The sequence below is a fragment of the Babylonia areolata genome, chromosome 11 (assembly GCF_041734735.1).
Source record: "Babylonia areolata isolate BAREFJ2019XMU chromosome 11, ASM4173473v1, whole genome shotgun sequence".
Classification (NCBI taxonomy): Eukaryota; Metazoa; Mollusca; class Gastropoda; order Neogastropoda; family Buccinidae; genus Babylonia; species Babylonia areolata.
The window spans coordinates 35,780,759-35,793,521 of record NC_134886.1 but is presented as its reverse complement, the minus strand read 5'-3'; the positions used below and the strand labels follow the sequence as shown (position 1 = coordinate 35,793,521).

Below are 12,763 nucleotides of genomic sequence, written 5' to 3'. Positions count from 1 at the left end.
TTTGTTCAGACAGGAACTTCTTTTGCTAAGCATGGAAGTTATATTTATTTTGCATGTCTTTGGTGCAGACAGTAAAAAAGGGAAATTAATCTGTAATTAATGCTAGGGGGTTTAACCCCTAGGCTGCCTATGATTTATGATGAGATAACTCGTCATGGCAAGCATGTACGCTTCACTGCCACAGTGACGAGATAACTTGTCATCGAAATATTCTGACTTTTCCCTGCTTTGCATTCAGTTCGTTGACAAAAATGCTGGTAGCTTTAGCTTGGGGAATCTTTCTAGATTCTATTCATAGCTAGAAACACCATCAGCGTCATGAGGCAGTCCTTTATTTGAACGTTTTGGTTGGGTTACTGGTTGCAGTGTTTGCATGGCTCCTCTCCTCGCTCGCTCAACAAAATGTCGGAGTGACGCCGTGCTCAAGACATGCGATCGTGGCGAATTAAATCAACCAAGATTTCTTTCTTTAGCTGATGTTCAGAAAGAATTGAAGCATAAATTCAAAGAAGACAGTGATAAACATTTATAGGACGATTTGATAGAAAATAAAGGGAGCAATCAAGTAGTGGCCAAGATACAACTATCAGTGAGTGATGCCAGCTGAACAAACCTTAGCAGACAACAGAAAGTGACTGAATTATTAGCAGGACACAGTGAGTGATTTTCTTGGCACTCAGCCAACGGGGTCTGATGAGAACTGGATAAAGTGACCCTGTGAGGGGTGAAGAGGAGGGGGGTGAAGACTGAGGGGGCATGGCCTTTCATCCACATTATCACTTGGAGAAGCCACAGTGCATTGTTTATCTATCTCTTTTTATTATTTTTTTTAATGTGGTTGTTCTAGTATGATTTTGTGTGTGCAAATAGCCATTTGTCCAGAAAATATCGTATTTTAGTGCAAATTACCTGACTAATGTTTGTAATGAATAAGTTGAAAATGTGACAAAAAAAACAAAACACTGATTTCAAAACAACAGCATCTGAGCATGTCACTAAAAAATATATAAAATAGGAAGACATCACATGTTTTGTATTCTTTATTTATTTACCTTTCAGAAAATATATTTTTTTATGGGTCTTTCTCCAATAACAAAGAGCACAGATTTTTTTGAAATTTTTTTTTTTTTTTTTTTTTTTGTGTGAAAAAACCCTGGCAGATAGATTTCACTTAAATCTTATTTTCCTGGCAGCGAAAGGGTTAATTTGCTTTAAACTGATCTTTCTCATCTTAAACATTACATTTTGAAATTATACTCAGTACATAAAAAGCTTGTGTGTTTTACTCTCAGTGTACAGGGCTTTCACTATGTTCATTCGCCCAAGTGGTCTTTTTTTGGAAAATACTAATATGAATATGACGAGTGGACTTTATAGATCTGTTGGTTGAGCCCTGAAGGTCATGGGCAAAAATCAATTGTGTACACATATTTATACATATTCAAAGTGCATGCTCATATTCTTCGCGAACGCGAACGACGCCATTTTGTTTCAAGTTGTTGACCTGCCCATTCAATCCTATATTCAGTTGACAATACACGATAACATGTGATGGAAAGTTGGAGAAGGAGACTGTTAAATATTTATTCAGAGAAAGATTTGTGAACACCTCATCACTTACTGGATTATTCCCCAAACTGCCATAAAAATATCCACAGAATCAGTCGGAATTCAGAGTTAAAAATAATAAACAAAGAGAGTTAATACCCTTGAATTGATGAAACGTAAAAATTTCCAATCTTGACTTTTCTCAAAATGAAGTCCTTTTCACTTCATACAACGTTTAGAAGTATTTGTACTTGGCTCTACATGTTATTAGTTTAACAAAATAATCAATTTTTATATCAACTTTGAAACTATAAAACTATAATGAACATAAAAGAGAAATTGAATCGACCGTGTCAACCGGGTGTAACTAAACTTGTACATCTATCTAGATCCAGAGAAAACGGCTAAATGTTGCAGTGTGATTGCAGCGATAGCCACGTTTCTTTTATCGCGGACTTAAAAAGAATTTTTAATTGCCCTTAAAGATCTTTTGAATGCCCAAGATAACCAAAATTATATGATTTAAACAGCGTTCTCACTGCGAATACCACAGTCGATTTATCGCCCTTTAAAAAAGCATGTTTAAATATTATATTTTTGAACGTCAGTTAAGGCGTCACGATAGTGTAATGGGTAAGACAGTTTCTTCTCACCCGAACGCACAGGGTTCGAATCTGCTGTTAGGACTTTTTTTTTTCTTTTTTCTTTTTCTTTTAACCCAAAGCTTTATAATAACAAATACAGAACACATTTTAACGATCAATAATTTTTTTTTTTTAAAGTGTATCACAGGTGAGTCTTGAAGGCCTTGCCTCTCTTGTTAAACCTTTCACTTTTTACTGTGGTTGTACCTGTGGTTCAGGGGTCATCGCATAATTAACAGTTGGGCAGGTCACTTGATCAGTGGAATTTTGTCTACAAATGGCGACCGCCTTGAAGGGTGTGTGAAGCGATTTCTGTGCTCGTTTTGGCTCAGTTTTGATGCGGTTGGAAAATGAAGGAAGTGTTGGTGTTGATCAGTGTTCCTGATTATCCTGTTTATGGTTACAGTATACACCATAATAAGTATGTTTTGGTCATGTTTGAAGTGGGCTGAGAACTCTTTGGTCATGTTTGAAGTGGGCTGAGAACTCTGGTCATGTTTGAAGTGGGCTGAGAACTCTTTGGTCATGTTTGAAGTGGGCTGAGAAGCCCATCCACCTCTCGCCCCGCCGCCCAATATTTTAGCTTGAAGAGTTCATTTGGGTGTTTCATTTTCTTTTAAACCCCTAGATGAAGGCTTTAAATTGAAACACTTTGTACCATGTGTGTGTGTTAGTGTGTGTGTTGTAATATTTATAACAGTTATTGTGTGTAGTAATATGTATATTATAGTGTTTGTGTGTGTGTGTGTTTAGCATTATTTGAATTTTTTTTTATATGAAAGTTGATGTTTGGGGGCAAATTTTACAAATTGAAATAATTTTCTGGAGTCAAAGGGCTAAACATTTTCAGAATACTTCTATCAAAATATCAAGAGGAAGACTAGTTTCAAAATGTAACATGCAAACCTAGAGTAAGTAATTTGTGTACATCGTGTGTTGACAGACTTGCCTCTTAAGCTACATAGTGATGGTAATGTGTCCTGACAGTACAGGCATTGTTGCAGACTTTTGTTGTCTCTGTGCATTTTGTGCTGTTTCCTTTGATGTATGCTTTCAAAGATTATCTGTCCATGCCCTTGACAATGATGTTGCACATATGATGATAGACACACACACACAGACACACAGACACAGACTTGCACACAGACACATAGACACACACACACACACAGATACACACACAGAGACTCAGACACATACGCACACACACACGCACACGCACACGCACACACACAAAAGCATGTATACAATGCAGTGCTTGTCATCACTGAGTCTGCATCACTGTTGTCACTGAGTTGATGACTTTTCACACAACGACTGTGTGTTACTATTATCCCTGAGGTTAAAATGAATCAGACTGCTGGTACACCACTAGCACTGTCATTTAGGTGGTGATGCATCAAATATGTGTGTTTGTGTGTGGTTTGTGCTTGTGTGGTGTTTGTGTATAATTGTGTGTGTGTGTGTATGGTTTGTGTGTGTGTGTGTTGTGTCTGTGTGTGCATGTCTGTGTTTTGTGTATGTGTGGACGTGTGTGTACCTGTGCATGTGTGTTGTGTATGTGTACATATATGTGTTTGCATAACGTGTATGTGTGCATGTGCAGGCTATCATGCGGACAGGTGGGGGAGAGACAGGCAGATCGGTGAGCCCTCCCCCTGCAGACCATCGGGTGTCACGACCTGTGTCCCTGCTGAGGCCTCCCGGCAAGACACTGATCCCCATGGATTGTGTGGCTTTCGGCAAGATGCTGGGGGAAGGGCACTTCGGCACTGTCTGCCAGGCTGTCTGGACTGCAGAGAATGGAGAAAAGGTAACGGTCAGGGGCTTCTCTCCTTTTGTCTGGCACAGGTGACATAGCTAGCTGCCTACATGGGTTTGAAATACCTGGTGTACACTGGAAATCTGGCTCTGTATGACCAACCATCCCAGTGATACTTCAACATGAATAGCATAGAATATCCCAGTAAATAACTAATAAGAGATGCAGACACTAGTGACTGTGCACAAGGTACAGGTATGTGACATTGTGATCATTTAGCAGAAATATAATTTCTGCAAACGATTTGGATACAGCAAGAAAGAAACTCTTTTTAATTAAAAAAAAAAAAAGTTATCCATAAACATTTTGGATAAAAACAATGAATAGAAATTGAACTGTTTAGAGGAGGAGGGGTGAAAGTTGAGAGACAACCCAGAAAGATTTGAGAGAAGGAAAGTGATCTGCTGCAGAATGTTCTGCTGTCATTCTCACCATCTATCAGCTGTCTGGTTTGTTGTGTGGCATCCAGTTTTTGGTTTTGGGATTTTGGTCAGCAGTTCCTGTTACTCCTCTGTGGATTATTCTCTCTTGTTACTGGTAGCCATAGGATGTGTCCAGTATTTCACAAGTAATTGATTTAAGGGAAATTTTAGACTAATATTTGATTCAGAATTTTACATTTTCTTTTCAGTGAGTGTTCATGTTAATGTTTTTTTTTTTAGAGATGTTTTTAACCAAAGATAAAAAAAAGAAAAGAGTGAAATTATGTGGTGCTAGTTTCTTTGCTGGAGTGGGAACGTTTCAATTCATTTGGCAGCCAGGAGCAAGTTGAAAGCTCAACAAGCTTTTCACATTGTGAAACAGTTGTTGCTTGTCATGCTGCTATGCTTTTTGGAGGAACAGCTGTCTGACATAGTACTGTTTGAGAAACTGTCATTCCCACTGCCCACTGTGTCCCCCAACATCAATCAATCTTTGATGTTAACTGTTAAACAGGGACAAAATTTTGACACTATTTCATCTTCCCTACAGAGAATAAACACTGTAGGGCATGGATTTATTACCGTTCATATATAATGAGTGTGAATGTGTGTGGTACAGGTGACTTTGACAGGTGTATGGGTGTGTGTGGCACAGGTTGCAGTGAAGTGTGTGAACAAGATGTTAATTAAGGTGTATGGTGTGGGTGTTCCACAGATGCAGGTAGCAGTAAAGTGTTTTGACAAGGTATTAAGGTGTATGATATGGGCAAGGTGTTTTAGTGTGTGTTACACCGTGCAGGTAGCAGTGAAGTGTGTGGAGAAAATGTTGAAATGTATGTGATGTGTGTTACATCATGCATGTAACAGTAGAGTGTGTGGAGAAAACGTTAAGGTGTATAGTATGTGTTGCACAGGTACAAGTAGCAGTTAAGTGTGTGGATAAAATGTTAAGATGTATGTGATGTGTTTTTCACCGTGCAAGTAGCAGTGAAGTGTTTGGAGAAAATGTTAAGGTGTATGGTGTGTGTTGCACAGGTGCAGGTAGCAGTGAAGTGTGGAGAAAATGATAAGATGTATGTGATGTGTGTTACACCATGCAGGTAGTAGTGAAGTGTGTGGAGAAAATGTTTAGGTGTATGGTGTGTGTTGCACAGGTTGAAGTAGCTGCGAAGTGTGTGGACAATGTGTCAAGGTGTACAATAGGTGTCACACAGGTGCAGGTAGCAGTGAAGTGGGTGGTCAAGGTGTTGAATATTTAAGGTGCATGATGTGGACAAAGTATTAAGGTGTATTGTGTATGTTTTACAGGTGCAGGTAGCAGTGAAGTGTGTGGTCAAGGTGTTGAATATTTAAGGTGCATGATGTGGACAAAGTATTAAGGTGTACTGTGTATGTTTTACAGGTGCAGGTAGCAGTGAAGTGTGTGGACAAGGACAAGATGCAGCAGAAGCCAGAGGAGGTGGTGAGGTCAGCTGCTCTCCTGCTGGCCATAGACCATGAAAACATAGTCCGTCTGTACGGGGTCACCACCACTGATGGCAGGCTGATGCTGGTCAGTTGTCACCCACTTTGGGCATGACCCACACACAGGGTCCTGAGGATCATCTGTGTTATGTGTTCACCTGTTGGCATCGTGTGTTGTCTGGATCATGTGTGTTCTGTGTTTTTTCATTTAGTGTAGTTTGTCATGTGTGTCATCTCCTTGTTCTTTGTTTATCTGTTGGTGTAGTGTGCCATGTGGGCCTCTGTTCTGTTTGTCTGTTGGTGTAGTGTATTATGTGGGCCTCTGTGTTCTGTGTTAGTCTGTTAGTGTAGTGTGTCATGTGGGTCTCTGTGTTCCGTGTTGATCTGTTGGTATAGTGTGTTATGTGGGTCTCTGTGTTCCGTGTTGATCTGTTGGTGTAGTGTGTCATGTGGGTCTCTCTGTTCTGTGTTGATCTGTTGGTGTAGTGTGTCATGTGGGTCTCTGTGTTCTGTGTTGATCTGTTGGTGTAGTGTGTCATGTGGGTCTCTCTGTTCTGTGTTGATCTGTTGGTATAGTGTGTCATGTGGGTCTGTGTGTTCTGTGTTGATCTGTTGGTGTAGTGTGTCATGTGGGTCTGTGTGTTCTGTGTTATCTGTTGGTGTAGTGTGTCATGTGGGTCTGTGTTCTGTGTTGATCTGTTGGTGTAGTGTGTTATGTGGGTCTCTCTGTTCTGTGTTGATCTGTTGGCGTAGTGTGTCATGTGGGTCTGTGTGTTCTGTGTTGATCTGTTGGTGTAGTGTGTCATGTGGGTCTGTGTTCTGTGTTATCTGTTGGTATAGTGTGTTATGTGGTTCTCTCTGTTCTGTGTTGATCTGTTGGTGTAGTGTGTCATATGGGCCTCTCTGTTCTGTGTTGATCTGTTGGTGTACTGTGTCATGTGGGCCTCTCTGTTCTGTGTTGATCTGTTGGTGTAGTGTGTCATGTGGGCCTCTGTGTTCCGTGTTGATCTGTTGGTGTAGTGTGTCATGTGGGTCTATGTTCTGTGTTGATCTGTTGACGTAGTGTGTCATATGTGTCTGTTCTGTATTTATCTTTTGGTGTTATGTGTCTTGTGAATCATCTCTGTGTTCTGTGTTTATCTGTTGGCATAGTGTGTGGTATGGGTGATTTCTGTGTTCTGTGTTTCTCTCTCTTGTCACAGTGTGTCATTCACCTCATCCATGTTGAACATTTTTCTTCAGAAAGTGTCCTTAACAGTTAGTAATGAAGTTGTGGTGATGTGTTCATTGTGATGTGCGATAAGTCACTGACAAATGACACTAGCAGTGACTGAATGAGGATGTTGTGGTGATGTGGACATTATGTTGCTGATGGGGGTGGTGAAGATGAGAGATGTGGTGATGCTGCTGCTTCTGTTGTTGATGATGATGGTTGGTGTGGTGTCGTGATGTGGACATCATGCTATGATGTGGACTTTGTAATGTGGGATATGTTATTCACTGGTACTAACAGTGCAGATGTTGTGGTGACGTGGACATTGGGTTGTGGATGGTGGTGGTGATGATGGGTGTGGTGGTGATGCTGTTGGTGATGATGGTGGTTGGTGTGGTGTCATTATGTGGTGATGTGGACATTGTGTGGCAATGTGGACAGGTGATGGAGCTGGCCCCTATGAGGTCCCTGTTGGAGTGTCTGAGGGAGGGGACTGCTCGTGTGGACTTCCCAGTGCCCCGCCTTTGTGATTTCGCCCAGCAAGTGTGTGACGGCATGAGCTATTTGGAAAGTAAACACCTGGTTCATCGTGACCTGGCTGCCAGAAATGTCATGGTTTTCTCCAAGAGTAAGGTAAGGTGGCTGCTGGTGTTGATGGAGGTGGTGGTGGTGGTGGTGATGTGTGTGGTGGTTGTAATGGTGCTGTTGTTGTTGATCATGGTGGTGAATGGTGTGATGGTGGTAACATGCTGTTGTTGGTGGTGGTGGTGGTGATGCTGCTGCTGCTGCTGTTGGTAACGATGGTGGTTGGTGTGGTGGTGGTGGTGGTGAGGTGCTGTTGTTGTTGCTGCAGCTGTTGTTTTGTTTGCTTCTCACCCTGCCTTGCTCACTCCTGTAGCAGTGTTGTTCCTGAGGTGCTTGTTACCCTTGAAGGAATGCCAGTGGCATTTTTGACTTGACTGTCAAAACAAAGATGAGAGTTGTGTGTAATCTATCACCTGGTTGGGTTTGTTTTTGTGTGCGTGTGTGTGTGTGTATGTGTGTGTGTGTGCATTTGATAAACTTGGCCTTTCCTCTGCTAAAGCCAGTGTCTTGCAAGAACCAAACTTGACAGAATGATAGTTATGAAACCCTCCAGTCACATAATGATGATGCGGTAAACAGGGCAAAGGTCAAGGTCACTAAAAAGGTAAAAGGATACAGGCACAATGGAACTCGCATTCTACATTAAATGTTTGTAAGATTTGGTATTATGGATGGCCATGGTGAGAGGATGAAGTCAAAAATAAAAAGTCAAGGTCAGAGATCACAGTCAAATTGTGGCATATTGATTGGAAAAATGAAGAACAAAAAAACAAGGTACAAGAGAGAGAAGATTTTGCTACATGTCTTCCCCAAACTTGGTACATTAAGAACAAAGCACAGTAGGGATTTAAGGTCATTATGAAAAGAACTTGAACTATGATGAAATCATTAAGTTTTGGGTTTACATCCAGTTTCCATCAAATTTGATACAAAGATCACTTACGGACAGGGTATATATATATATATATATATATATATATATATAATTTTCATTTTGTAAATCTTTTAAAAAATCAAGAGTTAAAGGACAGGTCAAGATGGAAACAGTGTGCAGTTAGGAAAGTCCATTTATGAAGTGGAAGTGGTTAATTTGAAGGAGAGCAGTGGAATGGGAACCATGGTGTACGTCTTGGTTCTTCAAAAGTCCTGATAAGGTGGTAAATGTGTGGGAAAATAGTGGAATATGACCACTGATGTATATCTTGGTCCTTTAGTATTCTTTATGAAGTTGTTATTTTGAAGGAAAGCCGTGTAGCAGGAACCCTAGTGCATGTCTTTGGGGGGGAGAGGGGTTGTTGGTAGGTGGTGGGTGGATGTGTGTTAGTGTGCTGACATTCAGAAAGGGATGAGAGAGAGAGATATGTCGTAGTGCTGTGAGTTCTGGTTTGTCTCTTAGTCTTTATGTTTGACATGTAGTTGACAACTTGTAATGTTTGAATTTAAATTTTTTTTTTTTTGTTGTTGCATAGTATGTTGTTCTTTGTCGTATACTCTTTTTGTGCATTGTTCTTTCTTCTGTATTGCTTCTGTATTGTATATTGTTCTTGCCATTCTGTTGTACACTGTTTTATTGTGTTGCTCTTGCCCCTGTACCATATAGTGTACTGTTCTTGCTGTTTAGTATATTGATGATGGTGTGCTCTTTAAATTTATCATTATTTTTATTTGTTAAACTGTTGAGGTATGGTGTGTTGTTCTTGCTTTCAACCATAATGTAAGTTTCAGTTCTTTTGGCTTTGATAGGATAAGAATTCCTTACTTTCCCTTGATTGTTATTACATGAATTGTTGTTGTTAGAGTTTGGGTTGAATAGGTACTGTGCAGCTGGCAGGCAAGGCAGGTGGAAGATTGGATGCGTGTGAAACGAGGTGATGGGTTTAGTAAAGAGGCATGAGAAAAGGGACTGGCTTTCAGGTGAAGATTGGCGATGTCTGGATCTCTGGAGCGCTGGGGGCGGGCAGGGAGTACTACGTGAGTCAGCACCTGGCCTGGTGCGCTCCAGAGTGCTTCCAGGAGCTGCAGTTCACCCCGGCCACCGACGTCTGGGCCTTTGGAGTCACCCTCTGGGAGTTCTTCACCTACGGCTTCCAGCCCTGGGCGGGACTGTCTGCACAGCAGGTAGAGCAGACTGCACTGTGTGTGTGTCCTGTCTTATTCACTTATTGGCATGTTTCCAGCAGTTGACCATGTCATTCAGTAGAGCCGTTGGTTAGGAGATAAAGTGTGTGAAGTGCTTAGGATATTACATGTGAAGTAAATTTTTTTGTATGTGTGCGGTGCATGGGATAATATGGCTATGTGCCAAAAGGTGTACACAGTGGGCAAAGAGATAAAATTTATTGTTAGTGCATTCATTTTTAACTGTAAACTGTAATATTAGTTAATAATGTCAATTATTATATACCAGGTCATTGTGTTGTTTTGTGCCATTTGAGTTTGAACACTGAAGTTCATGTTTTTGTTACTTTTTCAACTTGTGAGAAGAGCATTCTTTTTTTACCTTTTGGTATTTTGTTCTTTCATCTTCTGGAGTCACAGTCAACATTTTTTAAAACGATGAACCAATAAAGTCCTGGGATGACACTGCTAGGACGATGAATTTTTGAATAAGCTGGCAAAGACTGATACATGTTTTGTGTTTCCTTGTTTCTGTGGTTGCTTGACTAATCCATTTAGATGGACGAAGGTGTCAGAGCACAAACTGAGAACTGTGCTGTTTCTGTGAATTGGAACTTGGCGTTGAATATTTGCAGCAGACTGACCTGAGGTATAGAACTTTAACAATGGTGGTGAACTTGCTGTCTCAGTACTGACACATGTGGAGCATGAGTATTATTAATGTGGGTGACAGAGATGACACTTGACTGATAAACTTCAGCTTGTGACAGTGACCAGTGAAGTGAAACCTGGGCACTGTGCAGTTTCAGGTACAATGCAGGCAGTACTATAGCAGTGCTGTGTGTTTGTGGGTTTTGCAGATTGTAGAGTCAGTGGATGAACCCCAGAGTCTGCGGCTGGAACAGCCAGACCTTTGCCCCAAGGAGTACTATGGCCTGATGCTCAAGTGCTGGCAGCAGGAGCCAGACAGACGGCCCACCTTTAGCCAGCTGTTTCTCACCTTGCCCCAGGTCAGTGGTCACCTTTAGCCAGCTGTTTCTCACCTTGCCCCAGGTCAGTGGTCACCTTTAGCCAGCTGTTTCTCACCTTGCCCCAGGTCAGTGGTCACCTTTAGCCAGCTGTTTCTCACCTTGCCCCAGGTCAGTGGTCACCTTTAGCCAGCTGTTTTTCACTTTGACCCAGGTCAGTGGTTACCTTTAGCCAGCTGTTTCTCACCTTGCCCCAGGTCAGTGGTCACCTTTAGCCAGCTGTTTCTCACCTTGCCCCAGGTCAGTGGTCACCTTTAGCCAGCTGTTTCTTACCTGGCCACAGGTCAGTGGTCACCTTTAGCCAGCTGTTTCTCACCTTGCCCCAGGTCAGTGGTCACCTTTAGCCAGCTGTTTCTCACCTTGCCCCAGGTCAGTGGTCACCTTTAGCCAGCTGTTTCTCACCTTGCCCCAGGTCAGTGGTCACCTTTAGCCAGCTGTTTCTCACCTTGCCCCAGGTCAGTGGTCACCTTTAGCCAGCTGTTTCTCACCTTGCCCCAGGTCAGTGGTTACCTTTAGCCAGCTGTTTCTCACCTTGCCCCAGGTCAGTGGTCACCTTTAGCCAGCTGTTTCTCACCTTGCCCCAGGTCTGTGGTCACCTTTAGCCAGCTGTTTCCTCACCTTGCCACAGGTCTGTGGTCACCTTTAGCCAGCTGTTTCTCACCTTGCCCCAGGTCAGTGGTCACCTTTAGCCAGCTGTTTCTCACCTTGCCACAGGTCAGTGGTCACCTTTAGCCAGCTGTTTTTCACCTTGCCCCAGTTCAGTGGTTACCTTTAGCCAGCTGTTTTTCACCTTGCCCCAGGTCAGTAGTCACCTTTAGCCAGCTGTTTCTCACCTTGCCCCAGGTCAGTGGTCACCTTTAGCCAGCTGTTTCTCACCTTGCCCCAGGTCAGTGGTCACCTTTAGCCAGCTGTTTCTCACCTTGCCCCAGGTCAGTGGTCACCTTTAGCCAGCTGTTTCTCACCTTGTCCCAGGTCAGTGTTACCTTTAGCCAGCTGTTTCTCACCTTGCCCCAGGTCAGTGGTCACCTTTAGCCAGCTGTTCCTTACCTTGCCACAGGTCTGTGGTCACCTTTAGCCAGCTGTTTCCTACCTTGCCACAGGTCATTGGTCACCTTTAGCCAGCTGTTTCTTACCTTGCCACAGGTCAGTGGTCACCTTTAGCCAGCTGTTTCTCACCTTGCCACAGGTCAGTGGTCACCTTTAGCCAGCTGTTTCTTACCTTGCCCCAGGTCAGTGGTTACCTTTAGCCAGCTGTTTCTCACCTTGCCCCAGGTCAGTGGTCACCTTTAGCCAGCTGTTCCTTACCTTGCCACAGGTCTGTGGTCACCTTTAGCCAGCTGTTCCTTACCTTGCCACAGGTCTGTGGTCACCTTTAGCCAGCTGTTTCCTACCTTGCCACAGGTGAGTGGTCACCTTTAGCCAGCTGTTTCTTACCTTGCCACAGGTGAGTGGTCACCTTTAGCCAGCTGTTTCTTACCTTGCCACAGGTCAGTGGTCACCTTTAGCCAGCTGTTTCTCACCTTGCCACAGGTCAGTGGTTACCTTTAGCCAGCTGTTTCCTACCTTGCCCCTGGCCATTCCTATTTAGCTACCCGTTTCTCATCTGCCCCAGGTCAGTGGTCACCTTTATCCAGCTGTTTTTCACTTGCCTCAGGTGATTAGTCACATTTAGCTAGCAAGTAGTTTCATACCTTGATCCATGTCAGAAGTCACCTGTAGTCAGCTGTTTCTTAACATGTCCCAGATGAGTAATCACCCTTAGCTACCTGTTTCTCACTTTTTCCCAGGTTGAGAACGCTTCACGACCACAGTTAGATTTTTGGTTGTTAAATGTTCCCCCCTCCCCCAGCCCCCCTCCCTGTTATGGCCCTCTGTGGTTGTGGCCACCTTTTGGTTAACTTGGTGACAAATGATAATAG

At 42.8% G+C, this 12,763-nt stretch overlaps 1 protein-coding gene across 10 annotated transcripts in view; it reads left to right on the top strand.

Annotated features, from left to right (window-relative positions):
- LOC143287697 (uncharacterized) overlaps nucleotides 1-12,763 on the top strand; it is a 68,265-nt gene that overhangs the window by 26,191 nt on the left and 29,311 nt on the right. For all 10 annotated transcript variants that reach the window (XM_076595904.1, XM_076595911.1, XM_076595906.1 and 7 more), the window contains 5 exons: nucleotides 3,799-4,005; nucleotides 5,839-5,988; nucleotides 7,555-7,746; nucleotides 9,613-9,816; nucleotides 10,677-10,826. In XM_076595904.1, the coding sequence (XP_076452019.1) occupies nucleotides 3,799-4,005; nucleotides 5,839-5,988; nucleotides 7,555-7,746; nucleotides 9,613-9,816; nucleotides 10,677-10,826 (903 nt within the window). The remainder of the gene's footprint in view (nucleotides 1-3,798; nucleotides 4,006-5,838; nucleotides 5,989-7,554; nucleotides 7,747-9,612; nucleotides 9,817-10,676; nucleotides 10,827-12,763) is intronic.